The sequence below is a fragment of the Rhamphochromis longiceps genome, linkage group LG13, assembly GCF_057381845.1.
Source record: "Rhamphochromis longiceps isolate RC_006_pf linkage group LG13, R_longiceps_female_GT1.1, whole genome shotgun sequence".
Lineage (NCBI taxonomy): Eukaryota > Metazoa > Chordata > Actinopteri > Cichliformes > Cichlidae > Rhamphochromis > Rhamphochromis longiceps.
In genome coordinates, this window is record NC_140569.1 from 38,333,340 (window position 1) to 38,352,988 (window position 19,649).

Here is a 19,649-nt window from a genome sequence, read left to right on the forward strand (position 1 = left end):
CATTATTGATTATGTGGAGAGAGCGTCTTATGTTGTCTTGGATTTGCCGGCCCCCAACAAATCCAGTTTGATCTTCATCAATCAAATCTGGGATGAACGAGTTTAGCCTATTAGATATAATTGAGGCATAAAGCTTAGGTTTAGGACTGATATCGGCCTATATGAGCTGCACAGCATTTTATTCTTACCGTCTTTAGGTATAATTGTTATGATTGCCTCAGACCATGATGGGGGGGTGGACATATTCTCTAATGTCCAGTTCAATGACCTTAGCAAAACTGGAAGCACCTCCACCTCAAATGCTTTATACCACTCAGCCGGCAGGCCGTCTGTACCTGGTGTTTTGTTATTTTTTAGTTTCTTTAAGGCCATTTCCAGTTCTTCTTTCTGAATCTGTTTGGTTAGGCATTCATTTTGACACTCGCCAATTGATGGCAAATCTAATGAATTAAGAAACATTTTCATATCTTCTGTATTGGCTTGTGCAGGTTGTGCGTATAACATTTTGTAATAGGTTTGGAATGCCAAGTCAATTCCTTCCAGGTCACTTTGTAATTTCCCAGTTTGGGGACCAAGGACTGAGCACATAGAATGCGTCATTTGCCTTTTACGAAGTTTTCTAGCAAGTAATTTTGTTGCCCTTGGCCCAGTTTCATAATATGATTGCCTCATAAATTTGTATTTTTTCTCTTCTTCTTCCTGATATATATCAAGAATTTGTTTTTTAATTTTCTGAATTTGTTTCAAGGTCTGGTCAGATTGAGTATTTTTGTGTCTGTTTTCTAAATCTTTTAGTGTATTTTCAAGTCCATTCAGCTGATTCTCTTTAGCTTTCTTCAGAGCTGCACTTAGTGATATAAATTTGCCCCTAACAACTGCCTTTAAGGTGTCCCATAAAATGTTAGGATTTACCTGGCCATTATCATTTATTTCTAGAAAATATTTTATTTCAGCTTTTATCTCTTTTATAATAGCCTTATTGTTAAGTAGACCTGTATTTAGCCTCCATACAGTTTTTTTTGGTCTAGTCTCTAGGTTAATTGTTAGATAAATTGGTGAATGGTCTGACATATTCCTAGTGCCTATGTCACAACTTTTTACCCTATGTCTATCATTTCTAAAGACAAAGAAAAGATCTATTCTTGAATATATGGCATGGGGGGGTGAAAAGTAAGTAAAATCTCTATGCTTTGGATGCATTTCTCGCCAAATATCCAATAAGCCCAAGTCATCCAGGCCCTTTCTTAGCAATTTACTCTGTGAAGTCACTATCCTCTTATTATTAGAGGTATCATCCTTATGCATGATTGTATTAAAGTCCCCTGCGCATATTAACACACCCTGAGACTCCGAGGAGATCAATTCAAGGATTTTCTTAAGAAGTTTCAAATCATAATTTGGTTGTAGGTAGACTGAAAGAAGAGTTACCATTTTGCCCTCTATTTTACCTTGAATTAACACATATCTGCCTTCATTATCCTTTACTTGTCTGGTAAGTTCAAAATGTAGGGAGTTGTGTATCAATACCGCAACTCCTCTTTTGTTACCTGTTTTAAAAGAGCTGTAAAATGTATTTGTGAATCCAAACTTCTTTAACTTCTCATGCTCTGTTTGAGATAAATGAGTTTCTTGGAGAAACACAATCTGTATTTTTCCCCGCTTTATCTTAGACATGACTCTACTCCTCTTAACAGGGTTGTTAAGTCCATTTACATTCCATGAAGCTGCTCTAAAGTCACAGTTACTCATACAGGTATTTCCAACCACTTATGTCGACGCTCTGAACATAGTTAGAACTATAAGAACAGATTAACCACAAAAACTGAACATATGTTACCTTGACTTCCACTCCTGGGGCTTTATAGTGCCCTGTCATTCTATAGTGTCCATTCTTACAATATTGGAGAAAAAAAATCCTACCATATATAGGAGCTCCATCGCTGCATCCAGCAGCTTTCTCTTGTCTCTGCGCATTTTAAGTATATCTCTCTCGGTCCTGATCAACATAGTCTGTTTTACACGACACAGGTCTAACGCAAAAAATGGTATAAAGTAAAAATGTTACTGGAGCAATACGTACAATGCCAGCATATGGTAGAGGTATTTCTTTATAAATCTTAAATAAGATGTAATAGAAAGGTAAACACCTCTTCCTCTATTATATTAAACTGAGATTAGGAAACAGTACTTACAGAGCCAAAACAGGTATTTTAGCCGCTTAGTCCAGTGAGGCTTAACACAAGATAGTTAATACTTATTGTCTGAGAAATCCACGAAGCCTTCCGCGGACACGTTCGGAGTGTGAGCTATCCATTTTCTCCCAGTGTGCGCTTCGGGTGAGAACCTGTTCCCAGTTGACGTCCCCGCAGCGTGGCATCTCCACAGCGTAACCCCGCTTCTTCATATGAATTCTCATTTTAGCTGGGTATGGTGTCTGGAAACAAATTTTTTGTTCTTTGAGGATCTTCTTAATGTCCTTCTATTCTTTGAGCTTGTTGTTAATCTCAGTCGGTAAGTCGTGTGTAAAAGTGATAGTTTTGCCCTCATAAGAAATTTTCTTAGCCCAAGCTGCTCTCAGGATTTTGTCTTTTATGTCATACCTCTGGAAATTAACCACAATAGACCTTGCAATCGCTATGTCTTGCGGCTTTGGTCCCAGTGATCGGTGAGCACGCTGAATCTGCAACTCCTCATCTTCGGAAAGGGCAAGTTCTTTCTTTATGAAGTTGTTAATGAATGCCATCATATCATTCTCCTCAGCACCTTCCTTAATTCCGTATATACGGAGGTTGTTGCGGCGCGATCTTCCTTCCAGGTCCGTGACTTTGGTCTGGAGAGTTTTCTGCTGGTCCAGACAGTGAATTAGCGCATCTCTCAGGTCCACATTCACTGTCTCAAATTCGTTCACATGTTGTTCTGCTTCAGTTAGCCTAGTGGCGTGATTAAGAATATCCACGATGGCATCTTGTAGCTTCTGATTCATCTCAGCCTTTAGGTTATTCAGATCTTCTTTGATTTCTTTCCTCATCTCTCGGATGTTATCGCTCAAATTTTGCATTGCTTTAGCCATTGTTAGCTCGTTTTCCTCACTTTGCTCCGTGCTCCTCTTCATGCTAGCTCCGTCGCCGTCGCGTAAGGTGTCTTTTGCCTCTCCGTAACTTTTGGAGCTACCTGTGTCTTTTTACATCTGCCTCCACGCATTGTATATCATCGTCAGTATGAATACGTTTATTGTATCGAGTTTGTGGAGTTTTCCTCACTTATGATCAGGAGCGGACAAAAAGTTAATCCGCCATCTTGGAGCGCTCACCAGAAGGCCCCCACAAATAAAATTTTTATCATTAGAGAAAAAATTACCAATAATCATCCCACAGATGTAATATTATCTACAGCTACTCTTAGTACCATTGATGTTAAGTTAGACTCTTTTTCTCCAATTGATCTTTCTGAGTTAACTTCAATAATTACTTCCTCCAAACCATCAACATGTCTTTTAGACCCATTCCTACAAAACTGCTCAAAGAAGTCCTGCCATTAATTAATTCTTCGATCTTGAATATGATCAACCTATCTCTAATAATCAGCTATGTACCACAGGCCTTCAAGCTGGCTGTAGTTAAACCTTTACTCAAAAAGCATCTCTAGACCCAGCAGTCTTAGCTAATTATAGGCCAATCTCCAACCTTCCTTTCATATCAAACATCCTTGAAAGAGTGGTTGTCAAACAGCTAACAGATCATCTGCAGAGGAATGGTTTATTTGAAGAGTTTCAGTCAGGTTTCAGAGCTCATCACAGCACAGAAACAGCTTTAGTGAAGGTTACAAATAGGGCTGTTCGATATAACGATATATATCGGATGACGATATAAAAACATCTATCGTTTCATTTTATGCTATCATTTGTTTCGTGGTGTCGCAAAATAAACTGTTTACGGCAATATTTTTTCACCGATTTGATGGTCACTATATTAATTTCTTAAAGTTCTCTCTTTCTCTTATATTTAATATAACCACACTACGGACGGACAAGTGCCTGTTTTTATGCGTTGTGGTTAACAACAACGACGGTAACAGCATCCGTGTCCGTTTGTTTATGTTCCACATAAACCTTTCACAATAAAGCTCAAGATCTTGTTGAGACTTTTCAAAATAAACTGAATCACGTGAAAGAGCAGATTGTTTACGGATGAGAATTAAAAAAGAGCCGCCAGGTGCTAAAATTAAACCTTAGACTCAAACGTTAGAACAGGCTTTTCCCCATAGCACGCCGTGTAATAAATACTTACAAAGAAAACGGCGGCCGTTACAACTTATGTCTAAAAATGTATCGTTTCATGCATCGGATAAAACACTCGACTCCAGCAACATGACGCGCAGCTGGAAACACTTCACGCAAGACGAGCTGCCCGAGATTCACAGAATTTACAGAAAATGTTACGTTTTTGTGATTTATATCGTTTTCGGACGATAGATGTCTTATATCAGGATATGAGATTTTAGTCATATCGCACAGCCCTAGTTACAAATGATCTTCTTATGGCCTCTGACAGTGGACTCATCTCTGTGCTTGTCCTGCTAGACCTCAGTGCAGCGTTCGATACTGTCGACCATAATATCCTATTAGAGCGATTAGAACATGCTGTAGGTATTACAGGTACTGTGCTGCAGTGGTTTGTATCATATCTATCTAATAGACTCCAGTTTGTGCATGTAAATGGAGAGTCCTCTTCACACACTGAGGTTAATTATGGAGTTCCACAGGGTTCAGTGCTAGGACCAATTCTGTTTACATTATACATGCTTCCCTTAGGCAGCATCATTAGAAGACATAGCATACATTTACACTGCTATGCAGATGACACCCAGCTCTATCTGTCCATGAAGCCAGATAACACACACCAATGAGTTAAACTGCAGGAATGTCTTAAAGACATAAAGACCTGGATGGCCGCTAACTTTCTGCTTCTTAATTCAGATCAAACTGAGGTTATTGTACTCGGCCCTGAAAATCTTAGAAATATGGTATCTAAGCAGATTCTTACTCTGGATGGCATTACCTTGGCCTCCAGTAACGCTGTGAGGAACCTTGGAGTCATTTTTGACCAGGACATGTCCTTCAACGCACATATTAAACAAATATGTAAGACTGCGTTCTTCCATTTGTGCAACATCTCTAAAGTTAGAAATATCCTGTCTCAGAGTGATGCTGAAAAACTAGTTCATGCATTTATTACTTCCAGGCTGGACTCACTGTCGCCAAAGTGCTTGCTCATAGGGGGTCATATGATTGTTGGGTTTTTCTCTGAATGTATTATTGTAGGGTCTACCTTACAATATAAAGCACCTTGGGGTGACTGTTGTTGTGATTTGGCACTATATAAATAAAATTGAATTGAATTGAATAGAGTGTCACAGAGAGACATCAGTCTGACCTCTTCGGTGTCCTGGTTGCCATCTCCCGGTGTGTGTTTCTGGCAGTAAGGGCCGGTCTTCCAGGCTTCAGAGTCTCCACAGTCACAGAAACCACCTCCTCCGGACGTTGTCATCTGCACGCGTGCGCACACACACACACACAAAAAACCCAGAAAAGTTCTCTGCTCATTTGTTTAGGGACGAACAGGATGAGAGCTGCCAGAGCTACAATCAGACCACCAGCAGATGTGCTGGTGGTCTGATTGTCTTAAACCAAACAGTCAGAATCAGACCTACAAATAACTGAGTATCATTTTTAGTTGCTCCAATTAAATTTCAGCAAAATGGACTAGCCTAGGATCATTTTTTCATTTAGATTTTTGGGGGTTTCTTTGAATTCAGCCGTTCGCAAGGCAGGGCTGGACTGGGACAAAAAAAAAAAAAAAAAAAAAAAATCAGCCCAGGCATTTTGACTAGAGACCGGCCCACCGGGTATTACAGGAAAATAAAAATTAATACCGCTGTTTTAACAGCACCCTCTTTCATCTGAGAGCAAATGCCCCCTCCTCAGAGTATGCCCAAATGATGGAGCTGCAGAAGCTGGTGATAGCCGCATACTCAGCCGGACGGTGGACACGGAGATGCTCATACAAGTTAGTCGTGTTTGAGTACTCTGCTCGCACTTTACGTCTGCACAAGTGGCACACCGCTTTGGTTACATCCTTAGGTTTACCTCTTTCATCCCAAATTTACCTCTTTCATCCCGACTTTATATTTTTTTTAGTGCTGTCAGCGTTAATGCACAGTCATCACGACTAACGCGATTAACAATTAACCCATCTGGAGTGCAGACTGAGTCAAAATCTTTATGCTTTATGGGCAATAAACAAACAAGAGAGAGGGGACTTGCAACACCAAAGCCAATTTGATCAGTTTCATGATTGAAGTAGCAACAGGAGTGGGAGGAATAAGTCCAGCTTTGTGTCTTTGTTTCATTCTAGCTGAAGTCCAGGACAAATCGCTTCCTTTTCACCTCAGTAATATTCGGTAATAAGACTGCTTTCAGAGGGAGGGCGCAGCCGACCTCCTCGGCTGTAATTAGTCCAGCCCAGAGTCGATCATGACCAGTTGGCCAATCCACCCCCTTTCATTGTTTATACCGTTACAAAAACGAACAAAAAAAAAAACAAAAAACAAAAAAACATTGGCCCATAAAAACGAAAAATCCCCATCGGGCATATCGGGAGGGTTGGTCATTTTTCTGTCTATCAAACGATGTGGCTTCTTTTCTTTCCCAACACATTACCCAAGTAATATCAGTACAGCTATCCAGGATAAGGATTTTGTTTTACATCTGAGATCTGACGTTTGTTTCTTTTAAAGTGTCCCTTTCACGTATTTAAGCAGTTTATTTTCTGTAGATCTGAGGTCAGACACATCCAGCTGATGATGATCAAGTCCGAGATGGTCTTCCTCCTCTTCTCTGTTCCATCTGCAGCACTTGAGCAAGAACACCTGAGTTACTGGATTATTGCTCGGCGTGTTCTCTTAAACTGACCTCCTCCTTTATTTTAAACCTCTTTAACTATTTTATCCTTTTAAAACTTTGTAAATATCAGTAACTTCTTAAAAACCTTAACCGCTGTCTTCCAACACATAGACTGTGATGTCCACTGAATAACAGAGGACGCCATATACCCATGATGACCAAACTCTGTGTGTGTGTGTGTGTGTGTGTGTGTGTGTGTGTGTGTGTGTGTGTGTGCGCGCGCTTACCCTGTATCGATGCTCTTTATGAACGCTGCCCAAGAAACACTTCATGCAGAGGACACATGTCGGGTCGGCCGCACATTCCCTGCACACACACAGATCATCACTTAAAATGAGTCACCTGTGTTGCATGTGTCACCTCTGGACGTGCGTCTCCTACCTGCAGGAGTAGGTGGGCTCTCCCACCTTAAACACGTGCCCGCAAAGCGCTGATGGTTGGTTGTTCTCCTGCAGCAGCGCCAGGCCACCTGCTGGCTCCTCCCCCAGAAGGAGCCACTCCAGTGGTGCAAGGAGGAGGAGCTGACAAGCGAGCTCCTCCCTCTGCTCCTCTCTGTCACTGCTGCTCAGCCCCAAGCAAAAGATTCTGGGTACGTATATGGCCAGGTGACGGCACACTTCCTGCTGCAGGTCGGCAGCTGCGAGCCACCGCTGAGATGGAGGAAGAGGTGGAGATCAGTGACGGCTCACACATGCTTTAATGAACAGTGGTTAAACAGTACGACTGTGAGTGCTCTGGCAAACAAAGCACGAAAAAACATCAGCTTCAGTTATTCTTTAATAAACTCGAGCTCATTGTTCACAACAGACACCTGCAGCACACAGGTGTGTACAAATTCACACCTGTGTGCAACAATTTCAAATTGTGGCACTGTGGCGTGCACTGACAGGTGAGTAATGGTGAAGGTTTTTGAAGTGTTGCTTAAATGTAATACAAGTAACAAAAACAGAGTGACAGATGGAGATCGGTGGCTCTGCTCGCTGACAGGAAATAGGAGCTGCAGGTCACTGATAATCAGCTCAGACTGTCACAGCCACTCAGTCAGAATAACACACTGACCTGGTTACCAGGGGACAGCATACAGACAAAAGGCCGACACAGACCTACAAAGCAGCAAACAACCAGTAGACACTGAGCTACAAACCAGCTAAGGACCAGTAAACGCTGACATACAAACCATCTAACAACCAGTAAACACTGACATACAGGGAGTGCAGAATTATTAGGCAAATGAGTATTTTGTCCACTTCATCCTCTCCATGCATGTTGTCCTACTCCAAGCTGTATAGGCTCGAAAGCCTACTACCAATTAAGCATATTAGGTGATGTGCATCTCTGTAATGAGAAGGGGTGTGGTCTAATGACATCAACACCCTATATCAGGTGTGCATAATTATTAGGCAACGTCCTTTCCTTTGGAAAAATGGGTCAAAAGAAGGACTTGACAGGCACAGAAAAGTCAAAAATAGTGAGATATCTTGCAGAGGGATGCAGCAGTCTCAAAATTGCAAAGCTTCTGAAGCGTGATCATCGAACAATCAAGCGTTTCATTCAAAATACTCAACAGGGTCGCAAGAAGCGTGTGGAAAAACCAAGGCGCAAAATAACTGCCCATGAACTGAGAAAAGTCAAGCGTGCAGCTGCCAAGATGCCACTTGCCACCAGTTTGGCCATATTTCAGAGCTGCAACATCACTGGAGTGCCCAAAAGCACAAGGTGTGCAATACTCAGAGACATGGCCAAGGTAAGAAAGGCTGAAAGACGACCACCACTGAACAAGACACACAAGCTGAAACGTCAAGACTGGGCCAAGAAATATCTCAAGACTGGTTTTTCTAAGGTTTTATGGACTGATGAAATGAGAGTGAGTCTTGATGGGCCAGATGGATGGGCCCGTGGCTGGATTGGTAAAGGGCAGAGAGCTCCAGTCCCACTCAGACGCCAGCAAGGTGGAGGTGGAGTACTGGTTTGGGCTGGTATCATCAAAGATGAGCTTGTGGGGCCTTTTCGGGTTGAGGATGGAGTCAAGCTCAACTCCCAGTCCTACTGCCAGTTTCTGGAAGACACCTTCTTCAAGCAGTGGTACAGGAAGAAATCTGCATCCTTCAAGAAAAACATGATTTCCATGCAGGACAATGCTCCATCACACGCGTCCAAGTACTCCACAGCGTGGCTGGCAAGAAAGGGTATAAAAGAAGAAAAACTAATGACATGGCCTCCTTGTTCACCTGATCTGAACCCCATTGAGAACCTGTGGTCCATCATCAAATGTGAGATTTACAAGGAGGGAAAACAGTACTCCTCTCTGAACAGTGTCTGGGAGGCTGTGGTTGCTGCTGCACGCAATGTTGATGGTGAACAGATCAAAACACTGACAGAATCCATGGATGGCAGGCTTTTGAGTGTCCTTGCAAAGAAAGGTGGCTATATTGGTCGCTGATTTGTTTTTGTTTTGTTTTTGAATGTCAGAAATGTATATTTGTGAATGTGGAGATGTTATATTGGTTTCACTGGTAAAAATAAATAATTGAAATGGGTATATATTTGTTTTTTGTTAAGTTGCCTAATAATTATGCACAGTAATAGTCACCTGCACACACAGATATCCCCCTAAAATAGCTAAAACTAAAAACAAACTAAAAACTACTTCCACAAACATTCAGCTTTGATATTAATGAGTTTTTTGGGTTCATTGAGAACATGGTTGTTGTTCAATAATAACATTATTCCTCAAAAATACAACTTGCCTAATAATTCTGCACTGCCTGTACAAACCAGCGAACAACCAGTAAACACTGAGCTGCAAACCAGCGAACAACCAGTAAACACTGACATACAAACCAGCGAACAACCAGTAAACACTGAGCTCCAAACCAGCTAACAACCAGTAAACACTGAGCTCCAAACCAGCTAACAACCAGTAAACACTGAGCTACAAACCAGCAAACAACCAGTAAACACTGAGCTACAAACCAGCAAACAACCAGTAAACGCTGACATTAGGGCTGCCACAAACGATTATTTTAATAGTCGACTGGTCAGATCATGCATCCATTAGACATAAATTGTACAGCTGATTACAACCAGCATGCATCTGCTCTTATATAACTATCATTAGCTGACAGCGTGAAGTGTTTAAGGTGCTAACTAACAATAAAGAGCAGATGATAGTTTATTAAACTTTTAATAAAATTTCCAGATTGTCTCGGTGGAGTTTAATAAACTCGGCCGTCTGCTCCTTGCTATCTAAAATATAACAGGACACTGGAGTAAACTCTCGGCCGTCTCACACTACTGTTTAATCAGTTTTCCGTTTGACATTTATTCAGCTGTGTGAAAACAAAGGAGGAACCCACTCGATGGATTAATAACGTTTTATTTTATCTAATCTAATAACTTTAATCTCAGGCAAACCGATTTACTCACAAACAAAACACTGAAAAAAGTCAAACAATAACATTTTTAGGTTATCTAAGTGACTTATATATATCATGTTTAACTAAGTAGCGAAAGACTGTGGTGATCTGAAAATGATGTGCCAGGAGTTAAAAGTTTATTTTGTGACCCAGAAAGAGTAATAAGTGTACTATTAAAGCTAAGCAGCGGCCGCCATTGTTGGAAACTTGAATTGTCTGAGCCGCGCTATGAATCCTGGGATCCTGGGGAAAAGGAGGATGCATTTGCAGCAGTCTTTGAATTTGGACAGTCTTCGTCACGTCGCTGTAACGTAATCAGCCTACAAATGCGGCCTCCGAAGGATGTGGCCCCTGAATTTGGACCGGAGGTTCCTTCTTCTTCTTCGGGTTTAACGGCAGCTGGCATTCTCGTAGATTCATTGCTGCCATCTTCTGTTTCAGTTCGTTATTACACTCTTAAAACCTACTTATGCCTGCGTCTTTCAGGATTTTACAAAGATTCAAACGACGCGTCGACTATTGAATTAGCCGTCAACGATTGTGACTAGTTTGGTAAATTGTAAATGGACTGGTTCTTACATAGTGCTTTTCTACTCAAAGTGCTTTATGTGTTCATATGAAAGGGGCGGGGCTCTCAGCATTGAACCAATCAAACCTGGATTCAAGTGTAGTGACAGCAAAACAGCTGACTTTAGAAACTAAGGCTACGTTCACACTGCAGGTCTTAATGCTCAATTCCGATCTAGTGTGAACCCTCAAAGTGGCCTGCATGCGCAACAGAAGACGTCACACACAACGCGCTCTGTTTAGACCCAGAGCAACCAGTGTTGTTTGACTGTTTCGGGCTTTACGTTTCCCAATTTTGCTTTAAGTTATAAAGTTATTTTGTTATCTACATTTGGCCTAATAATGATCCTTATTGCTGTTTTAGAGGAGCGGTGCTTCAAAGGATAGCTGCAGATTTCTGTCAGAATCTGCAGAATATACAGTACAAATAAAATGTTCACGTTTCTCCAACATTGTCTTCCCAACAGTTTCACTGGATGCCCAGGAAGCGTTCACGATGTCTTCTCCGGCGCTGATAATTGGCGTCTGTCTTGTGTCAGCGACATAACCATCTCTCCCTGTTCCTCACACCTAGGTATTCACCACTCATCCAACGTGTGAAACCTGCTGTGAGGACAATTAAAGTGTGGCCAGAGGGGACAGACGCAGTGCTCCAGGACAGATTTAAAAACACAGACTGGAATATGTTCACGCACACAGACCTGGACCAGTACATCTGTACTGGATTACATCTCCGAAACCACAGATAGTGTCACCACCCAGAAACGGATCACCATGTACCCCAACCAGAAGCCTTGGATGAACTGGGATGTTAGTCTCCTCCTGAAGGCCCACAACACCGCCTTTAGGTCAGGAGATGCACACGCCTACAGCACAGCCAGGGCTAATCTAAAGAAGGGCATCAAAAAAGCCAAACACATTACAAAAAGAAGGTAGAAGAACACTTCTCCAACTCCAACCCCCGACGCATGTGGCAAGGACTCCAGACCATTACAGACTACAGGACCACCAAACCCTCCCCCGCATCCTCTGATGTCTCCTTCCTCAACGAGCTCAACAACTTTTATGTTCGTTTTGAGCGAGGGAACCCCACAACCACAGCAGACATGACGCCAGACCACCAACCTCTGACTCTCTCCCCCACCGATGTAGGAGCGGTGCTGAGCAGGATCAATGTCCACAAGGCTGCAGGCCCTGATGGCATCCCCGGGCGTGTTCTCAGAGCGTGTTCTGGGGAGCTTGCAGGAGTGCTCACAGACATATTCAATCTGTCCTTGGCCCACGCTGTGGTACTGGCCTGCATCAAATCCACCTCCATCGTCCCGATACCCAAAAACTCCAACCCATCTTGCCTCAATGACTACCGCCCAGTAGCACTCACCCCCATCATCACTAAGTGCTTAGAGCAGCTGGTCCTAGCACACTTCAAATCCTGTCTCCCCCCCACCCTGGACCCCCACCAATTCGCATACCGCCGGAACAGGAGCACAGAGGATGCAGTCTCCATCGCACTGCACTCTGTCCTCTCACACCTGGACAACAACAACACCTACGCCAGAATGCTGTTTATAGACTTCAGTTCAGCGTTCAATACAATCCACCCCTCACAACTCATCAGGAAACTGACAGACCTGGGCATCAGTTCCCTCATCTGCAAATGGTTACTGGACTTCCTGACCAACCGCCCCCAACATGTCCGGCTGGATAACCGCTGCTCATCTACCATCACAATGAACACCGGTGTACCACAAGGCTGTGTGATGAGCCCTTTCCTCTACTCCCTCTTCACCCACGACTGCAGACCTGCTGATGGTTCCAACACCATCATTAAGTTTGCAGATGACACCACGGTGATTGGCCTCATCAGTGACAACGATGAGGCCGCCTACAGGGAGGAGGTGGATCGTCTGGCTGAGTGGTGCGACAGAACCAACCTGCTGCTTAACACCGAGAAGACCAAGGAGCTCATCGTGGACTACAGGAGGAATGCTGACCCACATCCACCCATCCACATTAAGGGGACGGCTGTGGAGCGTGTGAGCAGCTTCAAGTTCCTGGGAGTCCACATCTCCGAGGATCTCACCTGGACGACCAACTGCTCCAAGCTGGTCAAGAAGGCTCACCAGCGCCTCTTCTTCTTGAGGACTCTGAGGAAGAACCACCTGTCCTCAGACATCCTGGTGAACTTCTATCGCTGCACCATCGAGAGCATCCTGACCAACTGTATAACAGTCTGGTACGGGAACTGCTCTGCCTCGGACCGGAAGGCGTTGCAGAGGGTCGTGAAAACTGCCCAGCGCATCGCCGGAGCACAACTTCCTGCCATAAAAGACATCTATAGGAAGCGGTGTCTGAAAAGGGCTGGGAAAATCATCAAAGACCCCAGTCACCCATCACATGGACTCTTCACCCTCCTGCCCTCTGGGAGGCGCTACAGGAGCCTCCCAGAGGGCACCAGGTACCGGAACAGCTTCTTCCCCACAGCTGTCAGACTCCTGAACTGGACTGAACATACACACACACACCCACAATGGACAACTGTACCCTCAAACACACAATAATAACATGGACTGAACCACCACTCACAACCACTAGCACTTTATATAGCCTCTGTAGAAACTATCCACACCCTCACTTATCTTAACTGCACTACTGTATAGCTCTGTGTAAATAATCATTCTGTACATTCGATAATTTTTAATTCTACAACTGTTTACAACTTGCATAGTTCCCACTTCTGTATAGCTGTATATCTCAGATTTCTGTAAAGTTATTTATTTCATATTCTGTATAGTTTTTCATAGTTATATCCTGTTCATAGCCTGTACATAGCTTGTACTCACTACAGCCTGTACATTACAGTACGAATATTCACAACATACTTCATACCGTGTACATTATAACATACCATAATAGACCCATTTCTGTAATATACCTACATATCTATACTATTGCTAATATATATTGTAATATATCTATATCACTAAAGCACTTCTGGATGGATGCAAACTGCATTGTGGTACTGGTGTCAAGCCAGCCTCCAATTCGAGACTCGCAGTCAAGCCAGCCTCCAGTTTGTTTTACATTCCCTGTGTATTCAAAATATTACGGGAATGGATGTGGAAACCGGATTTCAAAATAAAAGCCAACTTCGAGTGAATTAACAGATATGTTAAGAACATAATAACATATAATTTAGGCTTTTTTTTTTTTTTTTTTTTTACACAAACTCTAATGTTAGATCTATATGACACAGCCTTGTACCCTAATTGTGCCCTGTCACTATCAAGGCCATCTTATTTTGGATTTCAAAGTAAAAGCCCTGTGAATCTTCATTTTTGAACTACTCTTTCAATGACTTAATAATGCTCTTAAAAGCAAAAATCGTATTTCCAAATACTATTTGAACTTTATATCAACGCTTTCCAACCACAGTCTTTTTCACAGTGATACCATATCAATATCAAGTCATTCTGATTTTGCTCTCAAAAATAAAAGCCTTTTCAAATTGTCCATAATTGACCTAACTTTCAGTGATTTCAAAATGCTCTAAAAAGGAAAATTCCTGTTTCCACAGGGTAATTCCACCTTAGATCAACAGTATACAGCCCCACAGTGATACCATATCAATATCAAGTCATTCTGATTTTGCTCTCAAAAATAAAAGCCTTTTCAAATTGTCCATAATTGACCTAACTTTCAGCGATTTCAAAATGCTCTAAAAAGGAAAATTCCTGTTTCCACAGGGTAATTCCACCTTAGATCAACGGTATACAGCCCCACAGTGATACCATATCAATATCAAGTCATTCTGATTATGCTCTCAAAAATAAAAGCCCTTTCAAATTGAGCATATACGACCTACTTTTTTAACGATTTCAAAATGGTCTTAAACAGAATTTTGCTATTTCCACAGGATGAATCCATGTTAGATCAACAGTATACAACCCCACAGTGATACCATATCAATATCAAGTCATTCTGATTTTGCCTTCCAAAATAAAAGACTTTTCAAATTGCCAAGATACGACCTACTATTTTAAAGATTTCAAAATGCTCTAAAAATGAAAATTGCTGTTTCCACAGGATAATTTCACTTTAGGTCAACCGTATACAACCTCACGATGTTACCATATTAATTTCAAGTAATTCTGATTATGCCTTCCAAAATAAAGGCCTGTTGAAAATGCCCATAATTTACCTAACTTTCAGTGATTTCAAAATGCTCTAAAATGGAAAATTCCTGTTTCCACAGGGTAATTCCACTTTAGGTCAACCGTATACAACCTCACGATGTTACCATGTCAATTTCAAGTCAGTCTGATTTTGCTTTTCAAAATAAAAGCTTTTTCAATTTGCCCATATATGACTTACTCTTGGAGCGAATTCAAAATGCTCTAAGATGGAAAATTGCTGTTTCCACAGCATAATTCCATTCCAGATCAACAGTATCCAACCCGACAGTAAAACCATGTAAATTTCATGTTGATCTGATTTCGCCTTTCAAATTAATGGCCCGTCGAATTTGTCCATATGTGATATACTCTTTCAATTATTTCAGAATGTTTTAAAAATGAAAATTTCTGATTCAACACATATTGGGTTTTCATTTTGAAAAGCAAAATCAGACTCAATTGATTATGACAGAATTCGAATCATGAAGATGTAAAAGGAAGCTGAAATTGCCAGTAAGTTGTAATTGATGGTACGTTCATATTTCAAGTCTGTGGAAAGATGTCATTCTATATAAAGAAATTACAAAACAACTTGCAAACCATTTCCAGGGCGATTATTTTTAAATCCAAAACAAGAAAGACTTGATTTTCACAGTGTACAACTTTGAGGGAGTATATTATTGATTTAGAGGAAAAATTATTGCATGGGAACAGGGATTTTCCTATTTAACAGCATTCTAATGTCACCGAAAAGTATGGTCACCAACTCCACTGTTAGATTATATACAATGATATGTGTTGGCACAAACTGGTATTAATTCATAGAAGCTGGAACTTTCCATTTAATGCCATTCTGAAGTTGTGGAAAGAGAAGCTCCTATAAACAAAGTCAAAAGGCTTGTACTCTGAAATGCAAAACGAGATTGAGATGTTACCACTGTAGAGGTTGTGTATGGTTTGCATGAACTCCAATTACTTAGTGGAAACAGTAATTTTCCTGTTAACAGCATCCGCGTTTAATTATTAAAAGTACCAAATGAACAATTATAATTCCGATACTGATGTGATAAAACTGTGGGGTTGTATACTGTCAATGTAGAGTGAAATGATCTTGTGGAAACAGCAACTTTGCTTTTAATGGGATTCTGAAGTCAGTGAAAGAGTGGGTCATACATGGACAATTTCAATGGACCATTACTTTGAAAGGCAAATTGACTTGATATCACCGTGATAGTGTGCACTGTTGATCTTGAGTGAAATTATCCCGTGGAAACAGCAATTTTCATTTTTAAAACATTCTGAAATAATTGAAAGAGTATATCACATATGGACAAATTCGACGGGCCATTAATTTGAAAGGCGAAATCAGACTGTGGCGGAGGCGTGGCCCCGGGCGCAGCTGCAGGGGAGGAGTGGAGCGGAAGGCTCAACGGGGCGGCGCCGCGAGGCTGGTAAGAACAGCTGATATTGTTTATGGACTAATGATGGTCTCCTCCGCTGTGTTTATAGTGAGACGAGGAGGAGCGGCCAAGAGAGATCAGCTGGGCTCGAGCTGTCAGACGGTGCGACTGAGTCAGCTGTCAAAATACAAATATATCAATAAACGTGGAAGTTGGCTATACCTGCCTGTGTGTGCGTGTGTCTGTGCTGGGTGTACTCTACACAGACCAACATGAAATTTACATGGTTTTACTGTCGGGTTGGATACTGTTGATCTAAAGTGGAATTATCCTGTGGAAAGAGCAATTTTCATTTTTAGAGTGTTCTGAATTCTTTAAAAGAGTAGGTCGTATATCGGCAATTTGAAAAGTCTTATTTTGGAAGGCAACATCAGACTGATTTGATATTGATATGGTATCACTGTGGGGTTGGATACTATTGATCTAAAGTGGAATTATGCTGTGGAAACAGCAATTTTCCATCTTAGAGCATTTTGAGTTCGCTCCAAGAGTAAGTCATATATGGGCAAATTGAAAAAGCTTTTATTTTGAAAGGCAAAATCAGACTGACTTGAAATTGACATGGTAACATCGTGAGGTTGTATACTGTTGCTCTAAAGTGGAATTACCCTGTGGAAACAGGAATTTTCATTTTTAGAGCATTTTGAAATCACTGAAAGTTAGGTCAATTATGGACAATTTGAAAAGGCTTTTATTTTTGAGAGCAAAATCAGAATGACTTGATATTGATATGGTATCACTGTGAAAAAGACTGTGGTTGGAAAGCGTTGATATAAAGTTCAAATAGTATTTGGAAATACGATTTTTGCTTTTAAGAGCATTATTAAGTCATTGAAAGAGTAGTTCAAAAATGAAGATTCACAGGGCTTTTACTTTGAAATCCAAAATAAGATGGCCTTGATAGTGACAGGGCACAATTAGGGTACAAGGCTGTGTCATATAGATCTAACATTAGAGTTTGTAAAAAAAAAAAAAAAAAAAAAAAAAAAGCCTAAATTATATGTTATTATGTTCTTAACATATCTGTTAATTCACTCGAAGTTGGCTTTTATTTTGAAATCCGGTTTCCACATCCATTCCCGTAATACTTTGAATACACAGGGAACGTAAAACAAACTGGAGGCTGGCTTGACTGCGAGTCTCGAATTGGAGGCTGGCTTGACACAAGTATTTCGTTGCCCTGTACCTGTGCATGTGCAATGACAATAAAGTTGAATTCTATTCTATTCTATTCTATTCTAAAAGACGGATTTAATGCAACATGACCATTCAAACAGCAGTCGCTTTCTAAAACATCAGATATGTATCGGATTCAGTACCACATACGAAAGTGACCCAGATCGGATTTGAAAATATTGGATTTGTGCCGTTCACACTGTCACACCATGATCGGATAGATGGGTCACATAGGGTCAAAAAAGCTGTATTTGATGCACCTTCGCCTGCAGTGTGAACAGAGCCTAAGACTGAAATATTAGAGCAACATGAAGAGTTAAACTCAGACTGACTGTAACACAGCTGCTGCTGACAGAGCAGCAGTGAGGCTGTGTGTGTGTGTGTGTGTAGGTGCGCACATTTCAAACACTTTGCTGCGTCAGACTGGAAACTGTCCGTGTCCTGAGAGCTGTGTGAGCAGCCTGATCGATCAGAGAACCTGATGATCTTCTGAGTGTTTCATTAGATTAAAATTTGTATTTCCGCTCCAGCCTCTGCAAAGTTTTAGCCCACCTGGTGATTACACTACCTGCTGGGTTGATGAGGTCAGCAGGTACACACAGGTGTAGTGTTCTTATAGAGCGGCACAACTATGTTCAGCCAGCAGGACAAAATAAAGGTGAGTCTCAGAATCAGCGGTAAAGGTAACGATCCTCCATCAGGAGAATTTGTCAGGGTACACTTTGTAAGGCCTGATCAATCAGGTGATCAGTCAGGTAAACAACCTGCTGTAGGTAGGAAAAAGAAACATACTTAAATGTGAGACGTACCTGTGCAGCGGTCTAAGCGTTCTCAGGACCTGTTCCACCCCGTTACCTGAACCTCATGTATCTATCCATCAGCTGTCAAACACACCCGAGATGCTCACCTGCTCCAGCTGTTCTCTCACAATTGCACAGGCAAGTTCACCTGTGTGTACTCAGGTCAGGTGACCTTCTGCAACCAGGTGATTCTGACGTTAAACAGGCGCTCAGGACCGTCTCATTAAAGGGTTAACAGCTTAATCAGCGTTACTAACAGGCGTGAACACACAGTTGTAGCGCTTTAGGGTTACCATTAGCATTAGCATGAAAACAACCACGGATCGCTGACCCGCGCGGACAGCAGCGGCCGGAGCTCGGCCACACACCGGGACACGCTGCGCAGCGTCCGCGGGGCTCAAGGCTCCTGGAGCCGCTTACCGACGCGGTGTCTTTGGCGGAGAAATCCAGGAACTCCGAGCATAAAGCAGACGGATCTCTGTCAGCCTCGGTCGCCGCCATCTTTCCTCCCTCTGCTCGGTGCTGGAGCAGGAAGAACCTGGAACTGGAAATGACCAGAATGGGGGGCGTGGCCAATGTTGTTTTTTCCGGTGTTTGTTTTTAGAATAGAGACTTAGAGCTTTTTATTGTCATTGTGCAGTTTCTTGGACAGCGAAATTGGGTAGCTGAACCACAAAGGTGCTAAAGTAAGAAGAGAAACCAATACAACGAAGGCGGAAAATAAATAAATAATCAAATAAATAGAATAAAATAAAAAACAGTGTATATGTATACATATGTGAGTAGAATAGAATAGAATAATCCTTTAATTGTCCCACAAGGGGAAATTTGGTTGTAACAGCAGCCAGAAAGACACATATACAAACAAACAGTACACAGAACAGAAACATACACAATTTTCTTACATATTTACACATGGACAATGGTTACTATAAACAGAGTACTGTACAGTTATAAAATTAAATAAAAATAACTACAGGTAAGAGGAAAACCAGGTTGTAGTGCGAATCGGTTGTTTAAATTATTGCAGTTACAGCATTGATGTAAACATCTATGTTTGTTGGGAGCAGTTCTGATTGTACAGTCTGACAGCT

At 41.7% G+C, this 19,649-nt stretch overlaps 1 protein-coding gene across 6 annotated transcripts in view; it reads right to left on the reverse strand.

Annotated features, from left to right (window-relative positions):
- The window catches only part of ubr2 (ubiquitin protein ligase E3 component n-recognin 2), a 56,621-nt gene extending 37,520 nt beyond the window's left edge, over positions 1-19,101 (reverse strand). For all 6 annotated transcript variants that reach the window (XM_085427157.1, XM_085427153.1, XM_085427152.1 and 3 more), the window contains exons 1-4: positions 18,976-19,101; positions 7,343-7,611; positions 7,189-7,267; positions 5,433-5,546 (exon numbers count right to left, since the gene is read on the reverse strand). In XM_085427157.1, coding sequence (XP_085283283.1) covers positions 5,433-5,546; positions 7,189-7,267; positions 7,343-7,611; positions 18,976-19,056 — 543 coding nt within the window. In that variant the 5' untranslated portion in view covers positions 19,057-19,101. The remainder of the gene's footprint in view (positions 1-5,432; positions 5,547-7,188; positions 7,268-7,342; positions 7,612-18,975) is intronic.
- Positions 19,102-19,649: the final 548 nt, after the last annotated feature.